This window comes from Squalius cephalus (assembly GCF_949319135.1).
Source record: "Squalius cephalus genome assembly, chromosome: 5".
In the NCBI taxonomy this organism is placed as follows: domain Eukaryota; kingdom Metazoa; phylum Chordata; class Actinopteri; order Cypriniformes; family Leuciscidae; genus Squalius; species Squalius cephalus.
In genome coordinates, this window is record NC_137126.1 from 1,357,501 (window position 1) to 1,385,000 (window position 27,500).

General features: G+C 38.3%; 2 protein-coding genes across 6 annotated transcripts in view; both read left to right on the top strand.

The window, feature by feature from the left end:
• The window catches only part of gpsm1b (G protein signaling modulator 1b), a 49,560-nt gene extending 41,305 nt beyond the window's left edge, over positions 1-8,255 (top strand). For both annotated transcript variants that reach the window (XM_079872152.1, XM_079872151.1), the window contains exons 12-14: positions 871-1,015; positions 1,675-1,880; positions 3,084-8,255. In XM_079872152.1, the coding sequence (XP_079728278.1) occupies positions 871-1,015; positions 1,675-1,880; positions 3,084-3,284 (552 nt within the window). In that variant the 3' untranslated portion in view covers positions 3,285-8,255. The remainder of the gene's footprint in view (positions 1-870; positions 1,016-1,674; positions 1,881-3,083) is intronic.
• A 4,362-nt stretch (positions 8,256-12,617) lies between these two features.
• ak1 (adenylate kinase 1) overlaps positions 12,618-27,500 on the top strand; it is a 25,696-nt gene continuing 10,813 nt past the window's right edge. The window contains exons 1-4 of one of the 4 annotated variants that reach the window (XM_079872167.1): positions 12,618-12,722; positions 21,233-21,265; positions 23,481-23,516; positions 24,544-24,707. In XM_079872167.1, the coding sequence (XP_079728293.1) occupies positions 21,259-21,265; positions 23,481-23,516; positions 24,544-24,707 (207 nt within the window). In that variant the 5' untranslated portion in view covers positions 12,618-12,722; positions 21,233-21,258. Of the gene's footprint in view, positions 12,723-17,442; positions 17,697-21,229; positions 21,266-23,480; positions 23,517-24,543; positions 24,708-27,500 lie in introns of those variants that run through there. The other 3 variants (XM_079872169.1, XM_079872170.1, XM_079872168.1) reach the window with 3 other exon arrangements.

A 27,500-nucleotide genomic window follows, 5' to 3' on the forward strand; every position in this document is an offset into this window, starting at 1 on the left:
TCTGATTGGCTGAGTCCGCCCACACACTGTTCTGATTGGCTGACTCCGCCCACACGCTGTTCTGATTGTCTGACTCCGCCCACACGCTGTTCTGATTGGCTGACTCCGTCCACACACTGTTCTGATTGGTTGACTCCGCCCACACGCTGTTCTGTTTGACTGACTCCGCCCACACGCTGTTCTGATTGGCTGACTCCGTCCACACACTGTTCTGATTGGTTGACTCCGCCCACACGCTGTTCTGTTTGACTGACTCCGCCCACACGCTGTTCTGATTGGCTGACTCCGCCCACACACTGTTCTGATTGTCTGACTCCGCCCACACGCTGTTCTGATTGGCTGTGGCTTTTGATTGATTTCTACGCATCTCGCAGTTGCGTCTAGTGTGGACAGACACATTATTTGTCGCTGGAATCTTATCGCATCGCGTCTGGTTAGCACACGGTGATGTGATCATAAGCGCTCAGTGGTTTTAATGGTGATGTTCTGCAATTAGTTTTCATCGCAGGCTTCATGTCATCGATATATTCCTCCAGCGTTATCTCATGACATTTAACTCGTTTTAGGGTCATTTGGTTGAGATGCGAGTGTACAAAAATAGACCACAGTCCATGACCTTACACACTCTCTCTCTCTCTCTCTCTCTCTCTCTCACACACACACACACACACACACACACTCTCTCTCTCTCTCTCTCTCTCACACACACACTCTCTCTCTCACACACACACACACACACACACACACACTCTCTCTCTCTCTCTCTCTCTCTCACACACACACACACACACACACACACACTCTCTCTCTATCTCTCTCTCTCTCTCTCAGTGGTTTTAACGGTGATGTTCTGGTGTGTTTGTCCTGCAGAAACTGGGCCGTGACCCGTCAGATGAAGACTGCTTCTTCGACCTGTTGAGTAAGTTTCAGAGCAGTCGTATGGATGACCAGCGCTGTGAACTGGACGAGCCGACCGATGGAGAGAGTGCAGGAGGAGTGGAAGAAAACAGGATCGGTCAGTCACTGAGATTATAAGACTTCTAGAGTCTCCTACAGGGTTCGTACAGGGTCTTTAAAGTGCTTGAATTTGACTTTTTGAAATTTAAGATCCTGGAAAACCCTGGGAAACAGTTAAAAGTTAACATAAAAGTTTACATAATATATGTGTGTTTATAATTATTGTGTGTATATATAAAAACAGACACATGCATGTATATATTTAAGAATTATATATATATATATATATATATATAAATGTGTATATATTAAATATTTAGATATAATATAAATTATGTATAAATATATATATACAGTATATACATGCATGTGTGTATTTATATATACAAAATAATTAAACACAGTACACACACATATATTAGGTAAACACAAACTTTTATTTTGGATGTGATTAATCGTTGCCCAGCATTATTATTATTAAGAAACATTGTTATGCATTAACTAACAATTAACATCAACAAATGGGACCATATTGTAAAGTGTTACTGGAAATTTTGAGGTCATATTATCAACTTATAATGTCCCAGACAGCAACATAGTGTCGGCCCAGATCCGGCCTGGAATCCATGTGTACCGGATCTGGGCCGACACATTATACATGTTTTGCATCAGCCTCAGTGTAAGACACATTAAGATTATGGTGTGTGTGTTTCTCAGACGCCAGTCTCCTCTCCTCTCCTCAAACTGAAGAGCTCTTCGATCTGATCGCCAGCTCTCAGAGCCGGCGCCTGGACGACCAGAGAGTGAGCGTCAGCAACCTACCCGGACTCAGGATTACCCACAACAACCTGGGGCACCTGTGTGGAGAGAGCGAGTCCACCGAGCCCAGCGACGACTTCTTCAACATGCTCATCAAGTGCCAGGTGAGAGCCGAACCTGAGCTTGAGCCGAGCCGGAGACGAGCTGAGCCTGAGCTTGAGCCGAGCCGAGCCTGAGCCTGAGCTTGAGCCTGAGCCTGAGCTTGAGCCGAGCCGGAGCCGGAGCCGGAGCCGAGCCGAGCCTGAGCTTGAGCCGAGCCGAGCCTGAGCCTGAGCTTGAGCCGAGCCGGAGCCGGAGCCGAGCCGAGCCGAGCCTGAGCTTGAGCCGAGCCGAGCCGAGCCTGAGCCGAGCCGAGCCGGAGCCGAGCCGAGCCTGAGCCGAGCCGAGCCGAGCCGAGCCGGAGCCGAGCCTGAGCCTGAGCTTGAGCCGAGCCGAGCCGAGCCTGAGCTTGAGCCTGAGCTTGAGCCGAGCCTGAGCTTGAGCCCGAGCTTGAGCCGAGCCGAGCCGGAGCCGAGCTGAGCCTGAGCTTGAGCCCGAGCTTGAGCCGAGCCGAGCCGAGCCGGAGCCGGAGCCGGAGCCGGAGCCGAGCTGAGCCTGAGCTTGAGCCGAGCCCGAGCCGAGCCTGAGCCTGAGCTTGAGCTTGAGCCGAGTCGAGCTGAGCCGAGCCCGAGCCGAGCCCGAGCCGAGCCTGAGCTTGAGCCGAGTCGAGCTGAGCCGAGCCCGAGCCGAGCCCGAGCCGAGCCTGAGCTTGAGCCGAGCCCGAACCTCTAAAACTAAATTAAAATGAAAATTGAATACATAAAATAAAAATATAATAAATATATAATAGTATATAAATAAAACTAAAATATTATTAATTATATATAATTATTATTATTAATATAATCCTAATGTTGTTTTGGAGTCTCCTACAATATGTTTACATGCATTCAAGGTCACACTGCAAACAATGCTTTTCTTACTCAGTGTTTTTGTCTTGTTTCCAGTCCAAATATCTACAAATACTTAAATCAAGATGCATTTACTAAAGTAGTAAAATGACGTAAGACATTATGTCTTGTTTTCTGGGGAAAATTAAGTGAGTTTTTGCTTTAAAACAAGCTAAATGATCTGCCAATGGGGTAAGAAAAAAAAAACTTGTTTCTGTTTGAATTAAGATTATTTTTCTTTCCCCATTGGCAGATAATTAAGCTTTTTTAAAGCAATAAATCACTTAATTTTGAAAATAAGACGACATACTATCCTCTATCTATCTACTATCAGCCGGTTTCTCTGAGCGTGTGTTTCTCTGCTGTGTCTCTGCTCAGTCGTCCCGGATCGACGACCAGCGCTGCTCTCCTCCTGAAGGGGGTCCGCGGGCCCCGACCGTCCCCGACGAGGACTTCTTCAGCCTCATTCAGAGAGTCCAGGCCAAGCGCATGGACGAGCAGCGCGTGAAGCTCCCGTCAGACGACCCGGACCCCGACCCCGACCCAGACCCGGACCCCGACTCTCCGAACCACGGCTAGAGCAAACGGACTCGCTCACCAGACCAACAGAAACATGAAGAACACAAGTGCCATCTCAGTATACGCCTCCGGTGCTTTACAGCCAATGAGACGCAGAACATGCTCTTCTTACTCAGGGTTTGTGTCTTGTTTCCAGTCCAAATATCTAAAAATTCTTAAATCAAGATGCATTTACCAGACGAGTAAAATGACATACGATATTATGTCTTGTTTCCTGGGGATATAAATCAAAATGATTAATAATCACATAATAATAAAATAATCAAAATGGTTTTTCTTACCCCATTAGTTGATCATTTTGCTTGTTTTAAGCAGAAACTCACTTAACTTTGATTTATTTCCCCAGAAAACAAGACATAATATCAAATCACATTTTACTCATCTAGTAAATGCATCTTGATTTAAGAATTTTTAGATATTTGGACTGGAAACAAGACAAAAATACTAAGTAAAAAAAAGCATTTTTTTGCTGTGATAGAGTTTATATTAATGGGAATAACTGGGCGAATTCACTGGGAATCAGTGGCTGACGTCGTTCAGTTGTTAATTAACCCTTGTGCTTTATCTCGCTTGTAAATCTCTCGTTATCTCCAATAGTGGATTCAGTCTTTCTCTCTCAGTCAGCTCAGGTTTTGTGTTTCCTTTCTGATCCTAGGCCTCATTATCTGCGTTTCCATCTAAAGCTGCGAATTTAACTTATGTGCAAAATTGGGGTATTGCATAAAACTAGAGATGCACTGATATGAAGAATTTGTCCGATAACCAATAATTCTTTATTTTTTACCGATATATCGGCTGATAAATCTAAATCAAAATTTGTATATATTTTAAGAGCCCTAAAAAACAAAAGTCCTCAACATTAAAAGCTACGTCCAAAACGCACAATTATAAAGTTCTCATAAGTTTATGTAGCCAATATGATTTTCCCTTTTTCCATTCATATTTCAAGCAATTCAAAACCATCACGTTGAACAGTGCGCATCTGAAGTGTCTCAGCTGAAGGAAATAATATATTATATATCGGCTTTAATATATCGGCCAAATTTTCTTATCAGCCCGATACCCATATGGTGGCCGATATATTGTACATCCCTACATAAAAAACATAAACTGGTGCAGTATCAGTAATAAAACTGTACGTTGCTTTAATGTGTCTGTTTTCCCTCCATCATAAACGAGTGTGTCTCAGAGCGTCAGATGAAACACAGTAAACGCTGTCATGTTCTCTGGCGTTCGGATGCTGGTGTTCGGGAACACACTCGTGTGTGTGTGAGACGCTTCTGGAGGGAATTACACCAGATCATTCTGATCACACACTTCGACTCCGGCGTTTCAGAAACACCAAACCAATATTAGAGACGCTGCGATGCCATTGGTCCGCTGGTTACTCCAGTTATCCAATCACAGCTTACGCTGTGAAGTAACTTTGTGGGCGGATCTCGACTCTTGCGCCCGACGCAAATCTAAAATGTGTTGGTCTGAAGTCGCTTCATTACTCATAGGTGTGGTTTGGGCGTAACATGAAATAAACCAATCAGAGCGTCATCTCACATTCCCTTTAAGAGCAGGCGCGCTTGTTCCATGGCGGATTGCTATTATAACGGCAGATTTGCCAGGAGCGGTTCACAGCCGAGGAGACCGGCGTTCTCGTCAGGGCCGTAAAACACAGAGAAGTGACATTGGGGATGGAGAAACACACCCAGATTAGCTTCGGTTAAACAGGCGTATAATAATTTGGGTAAATGTGTAAGCTAGATTTATGCCTATTTTTCACATCTTCATGGACACCACAATGATTTCCCTCATGTGGAATATTTTCCTTGTAATAATGTATGGTTTTCTAAAAATGTTGCTGCGTCTGTGTAGATGAGAGAAGCAAAGTGTATGTGTGTTGTGCACACGCTACATTATGGCCAAGCATGCGCCCTCAAAATAGCCTCTGAATAACATGTGCAACGCGCCGCTGACTTTAGACGAGGTTTCTCCTGGTCAGTGGCGGAATTGTTTTCTGAAACTGCAAAATAGCACCAGGGAACGTTTGAGCCGGAACACGCCTCCTCTTTTCGCTGCACCGCCCCCGGGAGCGCAAGTTCATTCCCTAATTTACCGGCGTGCGTCTGTGGAGGGAAAAGTCCGCTGTGCGTCGGGTGCAAAATAGGAATGATACATGCGTCGTGTACAAAGTCAATTGCGCTGGGTGCAAGATAGGGCCCTGAATGTGATTCCATCGCAGTTTATGCATCATGTCTTCTCATCGGATAAAGCAGTGATCTGTATGTGCATTTGTAAACACATCTTGGCGTTTCCATCCTGCATTTTTTAAATGTGATATCCCAAAATTTGCATAAAAATAGTTGAACGGAAACACAGCTACAGATCTGAGCTGAGATCAGTCAGTTCCAGAAGCAAACACAAAACCTGAACCCAGTATTTGACAATAACTGGATATGATGACAGATTTATGAGCAGTTGTGTGTAGGCCTGTCCTTAACACCTCAAGTGTAACTAAGTGTTAGAAAAATTATCAAAAACAAATTTAGGAAGTCGTTTTATCCTTGTGAGCAAAGCCAGTACGTTTTAGTCCAATGCTATAATAATATGAAATAGCATTTCTGGGGAAAAGAAAATCCGGTAGCACCTTATTTTACAGTCCTGTTCCCCATCTACATACTATATACTTATTATAGTACTTACAATAACTGGGTATTAGTAGTAATAACTTAACCTGCCCCTAATCCTAACCCTAACCCATGTAGTTACCTTATATTACCAGTACACTCTTAGTACCGTAAGTACACGTACTGTAATATCTTAGTTAGCTTACAGTGCGTGCAGAATTATTAGTTGATTTTCTGATCATATTTTTTTTCCAGGCACATTTTACCAATTCCAAACCACATTAATCTTAATAACTACTATTCATTTTGTATTTGATCATTTATAAGTGATATGTAATTAAATCATAATGAAAAACACCTTATATTCAGGTGTGCGTAATTATAAGGCCATTTTCTTTTACAGATAAAATGTGCCAAAAGAGAAAATGAAAAGTCAAAAATTATGAAATGCCCATGAGAAGGATGCAATGCTAGAAATTGCATTGGACAGTGAAATGCTCATTGGTGATGATTTTATGATTAAATAAAAAAATAATAGTAGTTATTAAGATTAATGTGGTAAAATGTGATAAAAAAAATCAACTTGCCTAATAATTCTGCACGCACTGTATATCACCAGTACTTTCTTAATCCTGTAAGTACACTGTACTGTAAAATAAAGTGCGACTGAATATCCTCTCCAGGTCCGGAACACAAAACGAGGATAAAGACATCCGGGAACGCCACACACAGCGAGTGCGCAACACACACTACACAGATACATGTCTTTCAGCGCTAGAAAACTCTCACGCCGTTCCTCCATTCAGCGTTTCTGGTTAAACACTCTTTATAATGTTCTTTACAGGGACAATAAAGATCTGAGACTCTTTACCAGCCGCTTATAAAGACCGTCTCCATCTGAGCATCAATAAGCAGAACATTAGTTACTCATTAAGCTATATATAGTTATTATATTACTGTCCGCTTTCTGCACCGCTGACAGCGAACGTTCTCAGAAGTAACAGAACGTTTATCTAATGTTCTCGAAACGTTGACATTATTTATACGTCATTCATGGAATGTTTTTTTTTAAACGTTCAACATGTAACGGTTTTTAAATGTAACGACTTGTTTCGGAATGTTCAGCAAACATTCAAAAGTAACGTTACATTCTGTTTGAAGAATGATCAAATGGAATGTTCGCGTGACGTTCACATACATTCAAACCAAAGACTATTCAGACACCAGATATAGTGTGATCAGGACACTACAGTTCATTAATGTGAGTGAGGAGAGCACAATAAACTGTGATATATTATACCCAGATATTCTTCATACAGTGACAATGATTCAGACACTTTGAGCTGATCATGTTCTGCTGAAGTGTGTTGTCTTTAATTGCTAATGCTCTTTTTACACACAGACTGAACACAATGAAGCATTGCTTGGTGATTGGTTGAGCTAAACTGGTATTATCTAATTGTGTAGTTAAATTTAACAGCTGACAGATATTCAACATAATTCATGTGTGAGACAGTCTAACAGAAGGACGGACAAAACCAGTCAAATATCATATTTTATGACTATTTTCTAAACTATAGCGAATAAACTGTGATGACGTGAAAGGCGTCTGAATAAATGTTGGTTTGACTGTAAGCCTTACTGGAAATAATGTTGTCATAACTTAATGGGAACATTAGTGAAATGATAATACGGTGTATAATAAAGCGTTTAGTGAATTCGCCCCGTTGTTCGAGACGCTCAGATTCACCTCGTCATCATCACGTGTTTCTCGTCCGCTGCCTTAACGAGAGAAACCTGCAGACTCTGATTGTATTCTTTGATATTGTGTTTTCTGAGACTCCAGCAGTGTTGTTCTGGTGTGTGTGTGTTATTGACAGTATTTCCACTAGTGCCGCTGTATCTTTGACCTTCTTAATCGCAAGTGCATTTGGGTTTGGGCTTTCCGTGGTGTTCTCCATCGAGCTGCTGACAGACATTATAGGGCTGCGTAACTTTCTCCATTTCTCTCCGTCTCTTCTCAGTTCCAAGATATTGTAACTGATGTATTTATTGAAAGTGTTGAGAAATATCTGAAAAAAAAAAAAAAAAAAAAAAAAAATGTGAAAAGAGTTTTTAAGTATTGTTATAATTAATATAAACTTAAAATATAATTTTAAGTATTGAAAATTAAAGTATGTGAATGTTCATGGAAATTCCAGTTCCCACTTTCACGGTTCGACTGAATCGACTGAAACTGCTTTTACTTCCAAAACCAGACGAGTGAGTTTTCCATAACCGGCTCCGAGTTTGGACATTGATTGAGTTGCTTTAGTCACTCAATATCTTAGTCATTTGTGGCCAATGATCAGCAGACTAATGTTTTAGATGAATTAAACGTCATTTTGATGTTCATGTGGAGCAATTTGTGCACATTTAATAGTTTTGGAGGGAATTAAAATACTTTAAGTCTACTCACTGCCATCTAGTGGTAGAAATAAGCAGAGGCCATAAATTATAATTTTTTTTAAATTTTTTTTTTATAGAAAGTCTAAATGCATTATGTATAATTTTTTAATATTTATTAAGCTACTTTTATTTTAACAAGCTAAACAGCAGATTCACATTGATTAATAATATGTTTCTTCTGATGTATGATGGTTGTAACTAAAACTAGCCCTCATTTCTAATACTCAAAAAAAAATCTGGAATAGTGGAAATATGTATTAGATTCATAATGATGTGATGAGGTTGAATTCAGAACTGTATTAGTTACGGATGGAACGGTAAATTATTAAAAAAATATATTTAATTTGTCATGGTTTAACAGAGATATTTCCTGAATTGTGATAGTGTGTAATGATGTGCTGTAATATGGTGTGAATGAGAGCCTTTGAAAAGCCATTTCCCCGATGTACATAAATGTTTTATATTTATTTCCTGTTCATGGACATGGGAATGAATCCCTTGCTTTTAATAAAATGTTGATGAAAATGATATTAAGCACTCATCTTTTTCAGCAGAGAAATATTAGAGTGAAAATCAGTACAGGACACGAGGCTCTTCTGGCTTTATTTTAATATAAATGTGCTTATGACTACTGATGTTCTTTGGGGTCGGCAAGATTGTATTATGTTTTTTTTTTAAATATTTTAGAAATAATGATTTAATTACTCCAGTCTTCAGTGTCACATGATCCTTCAGAAATCACTCTAATATGATGATTTGATGCTCAAGAAACATGTAGGATTATTATCAGTGTTGAAAACTCTCATATTCGTGTGTAAACAGTGATACATTTAATTTTTCAGGATTCTTTGATAAATGGAAAGTTAAAATAGTTCAATGTTTTTACTGTAACTTTTGATCAATTTAATGCATCCTTGATATATTAAAGTATTAATTAATTTCTATTGAACAGTATATCACGCCATCATGCCTGAAACTCCTGTGATAAGTTCTGTCTGATGGATTGAAGTGAACGTCATCATGAACCCTGTGCGTTTAAACATGCATTTTCATACTAAACATACAGACTTATTCAAGAGAACGATCAAGTTTGCCCTGACAAACTTTCTTTGCCCAATTCATTTAGCCAAAAAAAAACCCGAAACCATTACATTAGTTTTGTCTCTTCAACTTCAGTCCACCCTGTTACATTGGTGCTATTCTCCCTTTAAAATATCAAAGGGTGAAAATCCAGTTTAATGTTGTCTATGTGGTGTTTTTAATATTTTTTAAGACAAAGCATGTGTAAGTTCATAAGTCGACACCATTGCTGAGTATTTCCTCCTTAAAACTGCAGTGAACCAAAGACAGTCTCAAAAACACGCTTTGAAATCGCTGGGGCCGGTTTCACTAAGATAGACTTTGACTATGGCTTAGATACAGTAGATAGTCAGACTTCAGATAGACATCTAAATCAGACCGTTGCACAAAGCACTTAAGACTCTGACTATCTTAAGTAGGACTACACTGCAATGCATTCTGGGTAAAATAAGACACTTTTCAAAACAAAAAAACCTGGCGGATCGAGTAAGCGCATTCAGCCGCTCAGTGCAGTTTACCCCAGCGGAGAATATGTGTGTGTTGGAGGAGTTTAAACAGGTACAAGGACATTTTACTTGGGAAATTTAGTGGACAATGTAGTAACAAGAAGAAATGTTTAATTTGGAAAAAGATTGCGACTAGGGATGGCGAAAACTAAACATTTTCTTGACCGACCACCGAGCCTCATTAGCCGATTGAAACCGGTTAACCGATTAGTTTAAAATATGCTACGCTATTTGAAATAACAGCCATTTAGAGCCGCGCCTGCAATTTTGCAACTCTGTCGCATCTCTCGCCCGCTCTGCCTCGTCACTTTTTTAAAATCCCCTACAGTGTGAAACATGAGTCCCGCAAACGCGGCGCCGAGGAGCTTGTATGTAATCGGAGGACAAATGGCTCCTTAGTTTCGAAATGGTTTGGGTACAAGGTGATCGCGTTGAAAATAAAGGCGTTTGTCTAGCGTTAGAAGCTCATTTGAAACATTGCTGCGACTCATTTAAGAAAATGACAGCTCCGAAGAGACGCCGCTTTAGTTTGAGGTAGTGCTAACAATAATAAAGAAAGATGATGATTGCTGTCGTCTGCCCTGGCTCTAACCTCGAGTGTTTTAGCCTGTAGCCTTTACTTTTCCCAAACCTTGTGAGCGCACGAACCCAAACGCTGTGACCTCGCGCCAAATGTTTTTATTGGTTTATTAAGCACAAACAGGCGAGTTATGAAAAATTGAGTGTGAGGGATTTGTTCACTTCAAACAAAAAGATCTTGGAATGAGATGGCTAACTGTAGTAGCGTTTAGTCCACTGTCTGTAATAGCCTAATTTAGAGATCACTTTTTTATTTTAACCGACTACCGACAACTTTGACCGGTTAACGTTGATACGGTCAACCATCGGTCAAACGGTCATCGGTTAACATCCCTAATTGCGACGACAGTTAACAGCGTTAATCCGACCGTTGAGCGGAGCGTTAAAGACGTACAGAAAAGATACAAAAACATGGTAGCCTACAAGATGCCCTGTACACCACCCGAGACACAGAAGCTTTGCTGAGACCCACGGTGTCACCAACAGCATTCAGAAAAGTTCCTGTTGCATAAAATCTCAACGCAGTGCAAACCGGCGGCGCCATTCGGCTCAGGACCTCGTCCAAAATCCTGCCGCGCCACAGAGCGCCATTTACATATGAGACAAAAATCATTTTTGTCTCATATTTGTCTCAAATCGTCGTTAATGTATATATTGACTTCACCCTGTCCTGCAATATACATTTAGTTTTACATTCATTCACAGAAATCAGCTGCGTGGATGAAAACTGCTGATGTTATCGGATTTTCAGGTGATAGCCAATTCTCTCAATTCATTACTAAGCAACGATTGTATTTAATTGTACAGTACAATCAGAACATACAGACACTATCTTAATTCCACAATGTCCTTAAACATAACAATATTGCTGGCCATAAACTGAGAAAATGCGATACCTCGAGTTGTCCTAAATGCGACGTGACGCGACGCGGCGCTTCTTGTCAGTTGTGCGACCCCCTTTAGACCTCAGTTAGCCTGGGGGTCAGGTGTCTAATTTTTTTGGTCTTTAAGTCAGTCGTTATTTTTGTGAATGAGTCTAACTTGCATTAGACTAGTCTATGAGCAAATGTTAGACTAGTCTAACACTATAGACCGGTCTTAAATAGCTTTGTGATATCGCTGGTGTTTCTGACGTCACAAACTACCTTGTAACCAATCAGATCAACGTGTGATCGCCAACCAGTGGATCTCTGAGTGAGTGAGTGGAGGCGGGGCTCATTCGCATATTCATAGAACCACGCATATTAAATGAGGCAAGGGTGTCGAGTTACATTCAAGATATTTTAAGACATTTTTCAAGGATAAAATGTTTAAATATGTGATTTTGGTGATCAAAGACGAGTTTTAAGGGATAAAATGATTGACTACAGTGAGACTTTTAACATAACATAAAATTTTCTCTCTTTTCCTCATTTTTATTTAGAAGACTATACTGGACATAAAAAAAAGAGATTTTATATAGCTATTAAAATTCTTCCTAAATGTAAATCTTCTGCAAGTGTGTTGTTCTTGCCTAGCTAGTAATGGGCTTTATGAGCTTAAAACGTCCACCCTGTTGCACTGGTGTTACTTGCCCTTGAACATTTTAAAGTCCCTGTCGTCAATAATTTTATCCCTAAAAACTCATCTTTGATCACCAAAATGACATATTTAAGCAAGTTATTCATGCCTTAAAATAGTTTAAATGTAACTTGACACCCTTGCCTCATTTAGTATAGGTGGTTCTATGAATATGCAAATGAGCCCCGCCTCCACACTATAGCTATGGGCTTTATGAGCTTAAAACATCCACCCTGTTGCATTGTTAAAATGTCTTGTAACAGGGTGGACAAACTTCCTCGTGACCTGGTCAGAATTATTAGGCGCTTGACCGGTGTGTTTTTATGATAGACAGAAATGTTCTCCCACTGACAAGAAAAAACAAAAACATTTGTATACATTTTCAACTCAAACTCAAGTCTGAAATCCACCAAAACTGTAGAAATGCATGAGAAAATCAGCCTGAAATGAACATCATGAAGAGAGAAGGAGCCGATCCTGATCCATCACTGCATTCCTCCAGTCCCTCCCATCAGCCCAGTCTTCCCAGAATGCCGTGCGTCTATATAAAGCAGTGTTGAGCGAAGGAGGGCTGGCGTGCAGCGGGTCACACACACAGACAGGAGCCGGACACACACACACACAGAGAGAGAGAGAGAGAGAGACAGGTCAGTGGAGAGGAAGTGCAGTGAGTGAATGAGATTGGCTTTAATGTGTGCGTGTGTGTGCATGTGTGTGTGTGTGTGTGTGAGTTAAGCTCTTTAAGGTCTTGCTGTAGCATGAGAATCAGACTCAGTTCTGTGTTTGTACAGCTGCAATGTCAAACCGGACGAATTCATGATGCTTTATCATGAGAAGCCGATCCCACTTCCGCTGAGGAACAAACACACTGATGGAAGCAACGGCCGGCTTCTCTGTTGTAAACACGACCTCGTTTACGTAACAAACAAACAAACAGAGCCGCTCTCTTAAAGCTACGGCGCGACACACTGTCGCCATGGCAACAGCGGGAATGGCCAACATCCTGCGTTTTTTTTCCCGTCGGGTTTGGGAATATTTAAAGGCTTCTGGTGCTTGTTGCCTCTTTATTGACTTTAAAGAACCTTGGAACTTCCATGGAATCTGTTTTATCGCACAACAGGTTCTTTAAAGTGGAAAAACTAAGAAAAAACGGTTCGTTTAAAGTTTTTAACGTTGATTATGAGAGTGAATGAGTGGATCTCTGAGCTGAGTGAGTGGAGGCGGGGCTCATTTGCATATTCATAGAACCGCGCATACTAAATGAGGCGAGGGTGTCGAGTTACATTCAAGATATTTTAAGGCATTTTTTTTTTTTAAATATGTCATTTTGGTGATCAAAGATGAGTTTTAAGGGATAAAACGATTGACTACAGGGGGACTTTAAGAACGGTTCTCCGGGGAACCAAGAAAAATGGTTCTTAAAGGATTTTGCAGCATAAAACCCCCTTTTGTCAGCTTTCTGTGTAAGAGTGTGATCGACAGCTGCTGCAAAGAACATCTTTTTTTAGCGCCGGTCAGTCGGGCTGTTGGTTATGAATCTGCATGACAGGACGGTATCGAGGTTTCCCGTATTAATGTCCACAGGCGGGTCACATGACGCAGAGTCTCATTAAAACACATGCAACTCCTTCTAAATTTTGATTTATGAGGTCATACGTGAAATGTAATCTGCTGGCGTTCCTAAAAATTTGCTTGCTAACACTTTATTTTAAGGTGACGTAGTTACATGTTATGACACGTATAGTAATAACAGTAGATTATGCATAATTACAAGTTACTAACCCTAAACTAAACCCTAACCGTAACTCTATAGTACGTACTAGGAACTCAGTAGTAAGGACTTATTTGAGTAAGTACAATGTGCTTAACCTAAGCTTTTCATGAACAGGGTCTTGGCTTGAAAGCAGAAAATGTTGTTCATAAACTAAATATTATATGTCACTATGTTATTAAATATTAAATGTTATTTTTACATTTTTATCATATGACATCTGACATTTTTGAAACCCTGTTTTTGCATTTCTGTTGCAATTCTCATGTTTCTACAGATTAAATTATATATATGTAATATAATAAAATATATATGTATATGTAATTAAATATATGTGTATATATATATATATATATATATATATATACACACATATATTTAATATATATATATATATATTTAATATGGAATTAATGTGTAATTAAAATGGTAAATAAATGTAATAAAAAATATATAAACATATATATATATATATATATATATATATGTTTATATATTTTTATTACATTTATTTAATTTTATTTTTTACAATATTTAAATTAACTTATTATATAATATTATTTAGGAATTCATGTTATTTTGTAGTTATTCGTTATTTTATTAACAATAATTATTTGTTTGATCATATATATATTAAGGTTTATATAAATTATTACATTTATTTGAAATTGTATTTACAATATTTAAATGAACTATTATATTAATTATATTATATTATTTAGGAATAAATTTTACTTTGTAGTTATTCATTAACTTCTAATAACAAGAATTATTTCTTTAAGCATTTATCTTTAACTTGGCAAATTTGAATGAAAACTGAGAACACAGATTACCAGTTATTATTTCATATTCTGTAGAAAAGGTGCATATGATGTCACTTCCTGTGCATCAAAATTGTAAGGAATGCTCTATTTTTAAAGCATTCATGGGAAAATTTCACTCCAATGACAACGAAATTAAAAAATAAAATAAACATGATTTACAAATGCACCGTGTTTGACTGAGCTGCGTAATGAAGAGATGATCAGTGTGAGCGCCTGGTGGAGCAGCTGCTGCTGAGACTCACACTACACCAGCTTTATATAGAAACTATTACAGTTCTTCCCGTCTCACAGACGCGGACACCAATCTGTTACGCTCTCTAGAAACCAAAACCTTAAAGTCATTTCCAAAATGTTACATAATCTAAGTTCATAACCTTTCTAAACTTTCACTACTTTTGGTGCACAGTGACGTCTGCATCTTTAGCTCTGCTTTTGAGTTGGACAGTGGATCAAACGGGTCTTAGAAAATGGCTAATAAAACACTAAATGTTTAATAACACAAATAAATAAAACACTTTTAAAAGTAACAGTTTTGTATATTTGAAGAGTTCAGATGCAAAAGCCTCTAAGTGCCATCTGAAATTTTCTTCTAGAATGATCATTTTTATACAGCTTGTAATTTCACTTAAATGACAATTAATAGGTAATTTGCATTGCCATTTAAGTGAAATTATTTAACTTAAATATACAAGCTTTATAAAAATTATCATTCTAGAAGAAAATTTCAGATGGCACTTAGAGGCTTTTGCATCTGAACTCTTCATTTGTATATACAAAACAATTGTAACAATGTAACAATTGTATATATATATATATATATTTACAATTATACTGTGTGTTGGAGTTTATATGTCTATTTTCTACATATATGTCTGTAATAATACATTTTAAAATCTCAAGTTTCAGCTTTCTATAGCCAGAATGACTCAAAAGCAGCAATATTTTTCATTTATTTGTATTTTTATGTCCTTTAAGCTGTGAGGAGCAGATATATGTTGACATTCCAATGTAAAACAAACATTTAACACTAAAACTAATGCATTATTTGTAAATGTCTTTTGCACGACACACTAAACATTGAAATCTATCAAGTAATGGCCGTTGAGTATTCATTTAATTACACAAGCTGTAAGTCATCGGGACATAAATGGGGCACAAATGCAGCGTTTCCAGGGATTGTATGCAATTTAACATGCATGTATAAAGCCATATTCATACCAGCCCGAACAACAGCCTCACATGCCGTAAGAAATCTCCATAATTGGCCTGAGCGTGAGTCCTAAAGTGTCCAGTGCTGATTCAGGCCTTCGGGTCATGACATTTACCGTGACCCAGGGCCGTAAACCATCTCAAAGCAACTGGAGAAAAGATCACGGCACACATTACATAATACTGCACTGAACAAAACGCAGATGTGTGATGCATCGCCCTGCCATTCGAGGAGAAAAACCTGCAAAAGTATCTTGAACAACCGGATGCATTTTTTGCACCGACAGCCTGAATGCATTTCAGAAGTCATGAACATCTGGAGTTTAACATGATCAGTGACAGACGAGTGTAAATACTGAAACTCACCACACCGGTATGTGGAAGACTTTACACGCTATAATAAGGAACTCTCTTGGTTTCAGTGCATACCATAGTATTGACAAAACCAACACTATAAGGAAGCGAACTGGATTTTTAAAGGCAACTTCCTTTTCAATATTTGCAAGGAAACATGATCAGACTTGTGGGACATCCACAACATAATTACAGTCAAACCAAAAATCATTCAGACACCAGATATCATTTTTGACATTTTCACTAGTGTGATCAGGACACTATAGCTCATTAATGTGAGTGAGGAGAGCAAAATAAAGTAAACTGTGACATGTTATACACAAATATTCTTCATACAGGGACTACCAGTGAAACCTATTAAAATTGGGACCAAAAATGATTGGGACACTTTGAGATGATCATGTTTTTCTGAAGTGTGTTTTCTTTAATTGCTAATGCTCTTTTTACACACAGACTGAACACAATGAAGCATTGCTTGGTGATTGGTTGAGCTAAACTGGTATTATCTAATTGTGTAGTTAAATTTAACAGCTGACAGATATTCAACATCATTCATGTGTGAGACAGTCTAACAGAAGGACGGACAAAACCAGTCAAATATCATATTTTATGACCATTTTCTAAACTATAGCGAATAAACTGTGATAATGTGAGGTGAGGTGTCTGAATAAATGTTGGTTTGACTGTAGATACTTTACTCTTAGTAACTATAAGTAATTTTGAGTCTTGAACAGTTTTTGTTAACCGTATATCCCAGCTGACAGGGAACGTTCTGGCAAGTTTCTCTCAATTAATGTAATCAACAAACGTTCTTCATTAATAGAACGTTCGTTCAAAGTTATCTGATCTTTAATAATGTTCTCAAAAACAAAAACATTATTTATACATCAAACGTTTCAGTTGGACGTTTTTTTTTAAATGTAACGACTTGTTTCGGAACGTTCAGAGAACATTCAAAAGTAACATTAATGTTTAAAGAATGATGAAATGGAATACATTCCGGAATAACGTTTTTATAACTTAATGGAACCGCTTAAACGTTCTTAAAACATACTTTTGTCATGACATATCATCACACTAATAATAATGATCTTTTCCAAAAAACACATTTTGTGTTGCATCAAACAGTTATGGGGTTAAAGGTCAGAGCTAACAATAGATCTGAGCACATTACTCTCAGTCGCCTTTACTTGACTAACGTCTCATATGAAAATCAGTGTGTAAACCCTTAGAGACAGTGTGCTGGAAGCTCCAGCAGTGAGCAGAGATCATGAACACGAGGCGACGAGGCGATCTTCATCTTCATTAAAGGCGTGCCGCTCTTTCAAACAGAAACCCCAGAGCAGAAAGCCCAGCCTCTGCATGAGGAGTATAGCCGGTCACATGACCAAGAAAAAAGAGATCAGTTTACACTTGCCATCAGACTCGCAGAGACAGAGTGTTTCAGCCGAGCTCACAGAACAGTAAGACACGCTCTTTATAATCTCCTTCTTCCTTATGCTTTCATAAATCCTGTGGTGTGGGAATGTCACTAGTCTCCATCAGAGCTGTTTAATACTAACATGCGTCAGTTAAACTGCAGGGTGAACTCTATTTGCATGCTGTGCTGGAGATGTGAAGTAGACACACTCTTGCCAGCGAGCAACTGTGAGCATAAGTAAATGAGCATGAATAAAGCGTGTGAGAGTTTTGAGCTCCATCAGCTTCATGCTGTTTATAGTAACGCTCTTATTATCTTTGAGCGCATGTGTTCCTGTTCTGGGTTTGGGTTTGTGGCGTGACCCGTCAAAGTGAAAGCTCACATTTGTCACGCTTGTTCATAAGCTTCTCATAGAGCCTCTTAATCCAGGGTTTGATTTAAAGGCACAGACCCGGATATCAGGGAACCTTCTGACAAGCTTCTCTCAACTAACTTTCTTCCAGTAACGTTAATAAAAATGTTCATTCAAAGACATTAAACGTTAAAATAATGCTCTCAAAACATAAAAAAAATAAATAAAACAAATTGCATTTACAAAAGTTTTAGTTGGACGTTTGTCTGACATTTTTAAAGGGGTGGTTGATTATGATTTCACTTGTCTAACTTTAGTTAGTGTGTAATGTTGCTGTTTGAGCATAAACAACATCTGCAAAGTTACAACGCTCAAAGTTCAAAGCAAAGGGAGATATTTGCTTTTAAAGAAATCGCTTTTAAGGACTACAACAAACGGCTGGTAGAGACTACACCACATTACTCCCGGGTTAATGACATCACAAACCCTAGAATTTACATAAACCCCGCCCCCGGGAACACGATTTATAGAATATCAAGACAGAATATGCTAATCAATGACTAGAAGATAACTACACATAAGCTACATAAATTCATCAACTAACCATTCAGAAATGTTGTCTACATGTTGTCACTTCTTCTTGAGTCTCTTCGGTTTGAACATAAAAGGCTAAAAGTGTTTGAAATTTCCAGTGCGTGTGTGTGTGTGAGGTAAAAGGACACAAGCTGTTGTAGCTCCGCCCCCTGTGCCGGGAGCAGCAGCTCATTTGCATTTAAAGGGACAGGTACAAAAACGGGTCATTTTCGCTCACCCTCAAAAAGTGACAGTTTTAACATGCTATATAAAAATATCTGTGGGGTATTTTGAGCTAAAACTTCACACACACACTCATCAAAGACATATTTTACATCTTGTGAAAAGGGCATTATACCACCCCTTTAATAATATGTTGCTTCTTGTTTCAGAACGTTCAGAAAACTCTTTTTCAAAATGGAAAATTTCCTTAAAGTTTGTTGATTAAAAAAAGTTCTTTCACCGTTATGAACAAACGTTCTTACAGTAACATTAATGAAGTGTTCATTCTAAGTTATCTACGTTAGAACAAAACCACTATCTAGAAAAGTTTTAGTTGGACGTTTGTCTAGCATTTTTAAAAGCATGTTTGTTTCAGAGAACATTCAAAAGTAATCTTGCAAAATGGAAAATTTCCTTAAAGTTTGTTGATTTCATTTTTTTATATTTTGTTTGATGTGTTTATATTTTGTGTGCTGCATGGTTTCTTTTTATGCTTTCTTTATATATGCTCAATGTGTTATTGTACAGCACTTTGGTGCAACTCTGATGCTTTTAAATGTGCTATAGAAATAAATGTTGACTTCACTTACTTGATTTAAAAGATCATTCACAAATAATGCTTTAATAACTTAATGGCAACACTAGCTATTGTTCTTAGAACTTATTTTCATTAGTTGTGATTAGGGTACAGCAGGGTTAAAGGCGCACTGGGCTAAAAGGTTTATTCTCCTCCTAACCACTAGATGGCACTAACACTTTTCAAGATCTGAAAACATGAAAACATGGATATTTGGCTGATAGTCGATGTGATCGCGCGTTGATTCTGTTCTAATTTGATCTAATATTTTATGTTTTTTAAATATTCTAGATTTAAGTAGCAAATTTATTGAATATACCGGTATTTTAAGACAAAGGTCTTGTTAATGATTTTCATTTTTGTTTTAAGTAATTAAAGCAACAGTTTTTCAATGACGGAAGAATATGTAAAAGTATGGCATGGCGAAAGACGCAATAGTTAACAGGATAATAAACGGCGGCTGACTTTTCCATTTGTTGACATGGTTAGATTCAGATGCTAAATATCATATATTAAGTTGGGTGTCCACTTTAGAGATAATCACTATTTTTATAATGAAAAATAAAAATATTATATTAATCATCATACACAATAAAATATCCTTTATTGTTACTATTGTTAAACTATATTAAATTATTATGGGATCTCCTTCAATGCTTTCGGAATCTTTAGGCCAACTTTTTAAAATAATTTAGTTTCTGTATTTTTTAAATATATTTTTATATTACCATATTTCAATGACAGTATATTTATTGAACAAAAATTAATTCTTTCATTTGTCAAAATAAACAGAAAATAGAACAAACTTTGCTAAAGTGGTTGTTTTGAACAAGTATTAACTTAAAAAAAAAACATTATTTTAGCTATTTGTATCGGTGTGTCTTTTACCCCAGACCTCGCCACCTCATACATTTATACAATTTTTAAACAAAATAAACAACTTTTATGATTTATTTTCACACAAAATCGGTTGCTCGATCAATGTTAGATACAAAAATATCGTTTTTCTGCAATCATACACTGTGGGAGTGAAAAGCACATTTTTATTAAGGTGTTCTTTCAGCCCCGCTGTAACCTGTACTACAGAAACACAGTGACTTTCAAGACTCAAAACTGGAACTAAACTTAACAGATCAACACATCTGCACTGATCAGCAGAAGCACTAGTGAAACGTGTTAAAAATGTGGTAAAAAGTGTGAAAGCTTGTGCTGTTCCTGCATATAATCTGTCTGTGTGAACCAGCTTAAGTTACTAAATGATATTTAGATACAAATAACAAAATGCCATTGATGAAAAAAAAAATCCCTCTTGTAAATCATGTCTTCACTTTATTTTAAATACACTCATAAACCTATAACAATGAATTATATTTTAGAGCTGTCGGGACTGATTTCGCGGGAAATTGCATAACGTGCGGGTCACGTGATATAGATCCAGCAGTGGGTAGAATGAAGCTGAAAATCTGCAGTCACAACGAACGAGAAGAACTGACCACGGATCATTCAAAACCGCCGAAGAATCATGGGTTATAAAAACAAAACAAAATGTTATTTTTCTGTCCATTTGCTCGTGTACACCGTCGAACCGCATTCATCCCATAGACAGTATAAGAGATTCATCCGCGCAGAGCCGAAGCACAATCAAAACAATGTTCTTCTTCCGCCTAACGCGTGCAGACCATGGTGCAGACTCACTGATTAATTTCGGTTTTCGTTTCGTTATTATCTGCTCACATCCGACATGATTTTGAAAGGACTGGTGGAGGTTCATTAGAGAATGAGTGACAGGACTTCAAATCAACAATACAAGTACTCCCGTCTTTATTTGGACTAATTTTTGTGTCTTTTATTGCAGGATAATCTCTCACATAACAGACAACCATGGCAGGTGAGCAGAATTTCTTTCATCTACAATATTTTATGGATTTATTAGACGTACATTGACGATTGTTTTATGGAGTCAGTCACTCGAATGGAAGAGAGATGGAGAGATTGTTAAAAGCAGACGTGCGAGGAATCACAATCCTTCAGGAAGAGCCAAACAGACAGATGGAGAATCTGACCTTTACACACACTTACACATGAGACGGGGCTGTCCTGCTGGAACACTGTGCGAATTAATGTCAATGACAAACAGAAATATCGCTAACGCTAACTGATAAATAGATGCTGTAACGAATAAACAGATGGCAGTCCGTATATGACCGCACAAATAAACGTCTTATCATTCATAAAGATGTTATGGCCTCTGGCGACCTCATGTGGACATTCGTTGTATTGCAAGAGGCTATAATTACAGTAGGCTCAATATATTATACAGTGGTAATAATTAAGACAGTAACGAGAAAGAGGAAAAAATACATAATATGTATTTTTTCCTCTTTCTCGTTACTGTCTTAATAATTAAGATTATACAACTATATAATTGTATATTGTATAATTATATTATACAACTACTCAATTTTGAAATATAGAAATAGAAACAAAATAAAATTTTGTTTAATAAAAACCTATTTTTGAGTGAACTCTCATGCCCAGCAAACCCAGAACGTTCCCTAACTTAAGGATTTCGTTCCCGTTTGGTATTTTTATTTATTTATTTATTTATTTATTTATTTGAGAACCAAATAATAACGTTATAGTTACGTACAAACTAAGGTTCCCAGAACGTTCCCTAATGGTTATTTTTAGGTTATTATAATAACCATGTAAAATGACTTTCCAATTAAAACGTTGCAGATGTTTTTGTGTAATGACCAATACAGAGCCCTGAAATTAGTTTAATACAGCATTTATGTTGAAATGAGGTAAATTAAAACGCGTTGTAATGATCATCAGATAAATCCAACTTTATAACTAAAATATTAACTTAATTAAATATTAAAATATCTACTTACTGGACGCGCTTTCTCTCGTCTTCCACAGAATCCCGCGCTTAATTTAAATATTAACGGTCATTTCGTTTTTACTGGCTGACTGACTAACATTCGTTTATCGATATCTTTATTGAATAATTGCTTATAATTAATATAGAAGTTAGAGTAAAGATGATTTTGGATAGATTTGACACCCTTATTGAAGAGAACATGATGTTAATCGAGAAGTTTTTGTTTACAGACCAAATGAAGCACATATATGTAGGCTACAGCTAAACTGTCCTTTAAGTCAAATAATTGTTTATTTATTTTTTTAATGTCTGTGAATAAATTTAATATTTTAGAAATTATAGATTGTGTTGAAATCATTGTTATTTGGTGTTGAGAAAATACAATCTGGGTACCTCGTGGATATACAGTCAAACCACAATGTATTCAGACACCTTCAACATTTTCCACATTATCACAGTTTATTCGCTATAAACTTTTATATTATTGTTATTATATTAATCATTTTTGGTCCCAAATTTGATTAAATGTTACTGGTAGTCACTTGTATGAATTTTTTTTGGGTATAATATGACACAGTTTACTTTATTTTGCTCTCCTCACTTACATAAATGAACTATAGTGTCCTGCACACACTAGTAAAAATATCAAAAATTATATCTGGTGTCTGAATAATTTTTGGTTTGATTGTATGGACAGATTTAATCTTATTTAATCTAATTAAACAAATTAGGATAAGTTACACATTGCGCATATTTTTATTTATATGATTACAATATACAGTATAAATAAATATACATAAATAAAATGCAGATGTTGTTACGAAGAAAAACAAAAAAACAGGAATTTATAGTAATGGTTGCAGCGACAGCTCATCATGTTTACATGTAGAGTTCAGGATCAAACCTGTTGTATATGAAGCTCTTCACCGTTGCTAAGGTGAGATGTTGGCAACCGTTGCCATGGCGACCTCATTCAGAATCAGGTCTAACTGAAGGAAAGTGTGTGTCAGAAAATGGGCTGTGGATGCTTGAGTAAATCAGCCGTCGCTGTGGAGGAACCAGATGGTAAAGTATCCGGAAACATGCAAAACTTCAGATCCCAAGAGAGTTCGCTAGGCCTGAGGTCTCAGATGATCATTCCACATAACAGCCTAATGATCATAAAAATGAAGCCTCTGTTGATTTGACTGATTTGGATGGTTTTGTTCTTTTACAGATAAAATTAAGAATGCTAAGATCGTCTTTGTCGTGGGTGAGTTGAGTTACTTTTACATTTCACAACTTTGTAACCTGCATTTTTCAGTGTGATTGAATCTGTACGTTTTTAAATAATGCACTGCTTTTCTATTCTGTTAGTTTGCTGATAAAGCACATAAAACCATAGTAAACACGTGGCTCTCCATGTTTTTTATTTACAATGTACACTATACTGTTCAAACATATGGAATAATTAAGATTTTTAATGTTTCTGGAAGAGTCTTCTCAGCAAGGCAAAAATACAGTAGAAACAGTGAAATATTATTCCAATGTATTTTAAATGTGAATATACAGTAAAGTGTCATTTATTCCTGTGATCATTTCTTCATTACTCCAGTCTTCAGTGTCACATGATCCTTCAGAAATCACTCTAATATGAGGATTTGATGATCAAGAAACATTCATTATTATTATCAGTGTTGAAAACAGTTGTGTACAAATTTTTTTCAAAATTCTTTGATGAATAGAGAGTTCAAAAGAACAGAATTGATTTAAAATAGAATATTTTCTAACATTATAAATGTCTTTACTGTCACTTTTGATCAATTTAATTCATCCTTGATGAATAAAAGTATTGATTTATTTTATTTCTTTCCCCCCAAAAATAAAGTTAAAATTCTTACTGACCCTAAACTTTTGAACGGTAGTGTTTAATGTTACAAAAGCTTTCTATTTCAGATAAATGCTGTTCTTTTGAACTTTATATTCATCAAAAAATCCTGAAATAAAAATGTAAAAAAACTGTTTTCAACATTAATAATAATCATAAATGTTTTTTGAGCATCAAATCATCATATTAGAGTGATTTCTGAAGGATCATGTGACACTGAAGACTGGAGTAATGATGATCACAGGAATAAATGACACTTTACTATATTCACACAGAGAACAGCTGATTTACACTGGAATAATATTTCACATTTTTACAGTATTTTGATGAAATAAACGCAGCCTCTGAGCAGAAGAAACCCCAAAAGCCAATTTTAAAGTGAAGATGCGTGTTTGTCTCTGCGTGTCGCCAGGCGGCCCCGGCTCTGGGAAAGGCACCCAGTGTGAGAAGATCGTGGCGAAGTACGGCTACACACACCTGTCGTCAGGTGACCTCCTGCGAGCCGAGGTGGCGTCCGGCTCCGACCGGGGGAAGCAGCTGCAGGCCATCATGCAGAAAGGAGAGCTCGTGCCTCTGGTCAGTGCGGGGTTACATTAGCACTCGCCACACACACTGAGGTCGGCTGGAGCGCTGCCGAATCCCTGGACAATCTGCCGTGTTGTGCCTGGTCGATCACACCAGTGTTTGCGAGAGTCACTGTGTCAGATTACGAGATTTTGACTCTTTGTTGTGGACAAGAAACACGTCAGACTACACGCTAATTTCTGAACAGTCATCGCGCGCCGTCTCACACACACATACACTCACTCTCGCTCTCTCTCACACACTCACTCACTCTCTCACACACTCACTCACACACTCACTCACTCACTCTCTCACACACTCACTCACTCACTCACTCACTCACTCACTCACTCACTCACACTCACTCACACTCACTCACTCTCTCACTCACTCTCACTCACTCACTCACACACTCACTCACTCACTCACTCACTCACTCACTCACTCACTCACACACACTCTCACTCACTCTCACTCACTCACTCACACTCACTCACACACTCACTCACTCACTCACTCACTCTCTCACTCACTCTCACTCACTCACTCACACTCACTCACACACTCACTCACTCACTCACTCTCACTCATACACTCACTCACTCTCTCACACACTCTCTCTCACACTCACACACTCACTCACTCTCTCACACACTCTCTCACACACTCACTCACTCACTCACTCACACTCATACACTCACTCACTCTCACTCACTCACTCACACTCATACTCTCACTCACTCTCACTCACTCACTCACACTCACTCACACACTCACTCACTCACTCACTCTCACTCATACACTCACTCACTCTCTCACACACTCTCTCACACACTCACTCACTCACTCACTCACACTCATACACTCACTCACTCTCACTCACTCACTCACACTCATACTCTCACTCACTCTCACTCACTCACTCACACTCACTCACTCACTCACTCTCACTCATACACTCACTCACTCTCTCACACACTCTCTCACACACTCACTCACTCACTCACTCACACTCATACACTCACTCACTCTCACTCACTCACTCACACTCATACTCTCACTCACTCTCACTCACTCACTCACACACTCACTCACTCACTCACTCTCACTCATACACTCACTCACTCTCTCACACACTCTCTCTCACACTCACACACTCACTCACTCACTCACACTCACTCACACACTCACTCACTCACTCACTCTCACTCATACACTCACTCACTCTCTCACACACTCTCTCTCACACTCACACACTCACTCACTCTCTCACACACTCTCTCACACACTCACTCACTCACACTCACTCACACACTCACTCACTCACTCACTCACTCTCTCACTCACTCTCACTCACTCACTCACTCACACTCACTCACACACTCACTCACTCACTCACACACTCACTCACTCTCTCACACACTCTCTCTCACACTCACACACTCACTCACTCTCTCACACACTCTCTCACACACTCACTCACTCACTCACACACTCTCTCTCACACTCACACACTCACTCACTCTCTCACACACTCTCTCACACACTCACTCACTCACTCACACTCACTCACACACTCACTCACTCTCTCACACACTCTCTCACACACTCACTCACTCACTCACTCACACTCACTCACACACTCACTCACTCTCTCACACACTCTCTCACACACTCACTCACTCACTCACTCACACTCATACACTCACTCACTCTCACTCACTCACTCACACACTCACTCACACTCATACTCTCACTCACTCTCACTCACTCACTCACACTCACTCACACACTCACTCACTCACTCACTCTCACTCATACACTCACTCACTCTCTCACACACTCTCTCACACACTCACTCACTCACTCACTCACACTCATACACTCACTCACTCTCACTCACTCAATTCAATTCAATTCAAATGAGCTTTATTGGCATGACTGTGTAAAATAGCACAATATTGCCAAAGCAATAGACATATACAAACATACGTACATGTTGATACATAAAAGTGAACAATAATAATAAAAAAAATAAAAATAAAAAAAAATAATACATTTCAATATTATGCATAAATATATCACAATGAGAAAAAAAAAAAATAAGTACAGAGAGCAGTTTAATGTAAAAGAGGGTTCAGCCCTTGTCCCTCATATGATGGCAGGAAGACACGTACTGCGCTGCCAGGAGAACACACTCTTCTTTCTCTCCCAGAATATAAGACAGTTTGTCTATGAGGCTCGCTTGTTGGAACTGGGGTAAAATCTGAGCTATTCGTGTGAAATAAGAGTCTCTGATGTGTTTATACTTGCTGCACTGGGTGAGGAAGTGCAGCTCATCCTCTACGACTCCATCAGTGCAGTGTGAACACAGTCTGAGCTCTCTGGCTCTCCAGCTCGGCTTGTGCCGGCCCGTCTCCACACACAGACTGTGGTCACTAATGCGATACCTCGTCAGGAGCTTTCTCTGACCATAGTTACTGATATCGGTCAGGTATGGGGCCAATTTATAATCAGACTTTATTTTGTGGAAGTATTTTAATTTATTTACTTGTGTGACCTTTATCTGCCAGTCTTGTATGTATTCTTCTTTGGTTATGTTCCCTATTTCTTTTACTTTTGCGTGTCTGAACTGAATTGTTGGATTAAGTTGGTGTTTTTCCACTAAATGTGTCATGGGGTCGCTCTCAGGGTGTCCTGCCCTGTGTCTGAGAGCGCAGTGATGGTAACTCTCTGACTGCGCGTCTGATAGATGGAACCAGAACTTTGCGGCTCTCTTCTGGATCTCAGATAGGAGAGGGAATC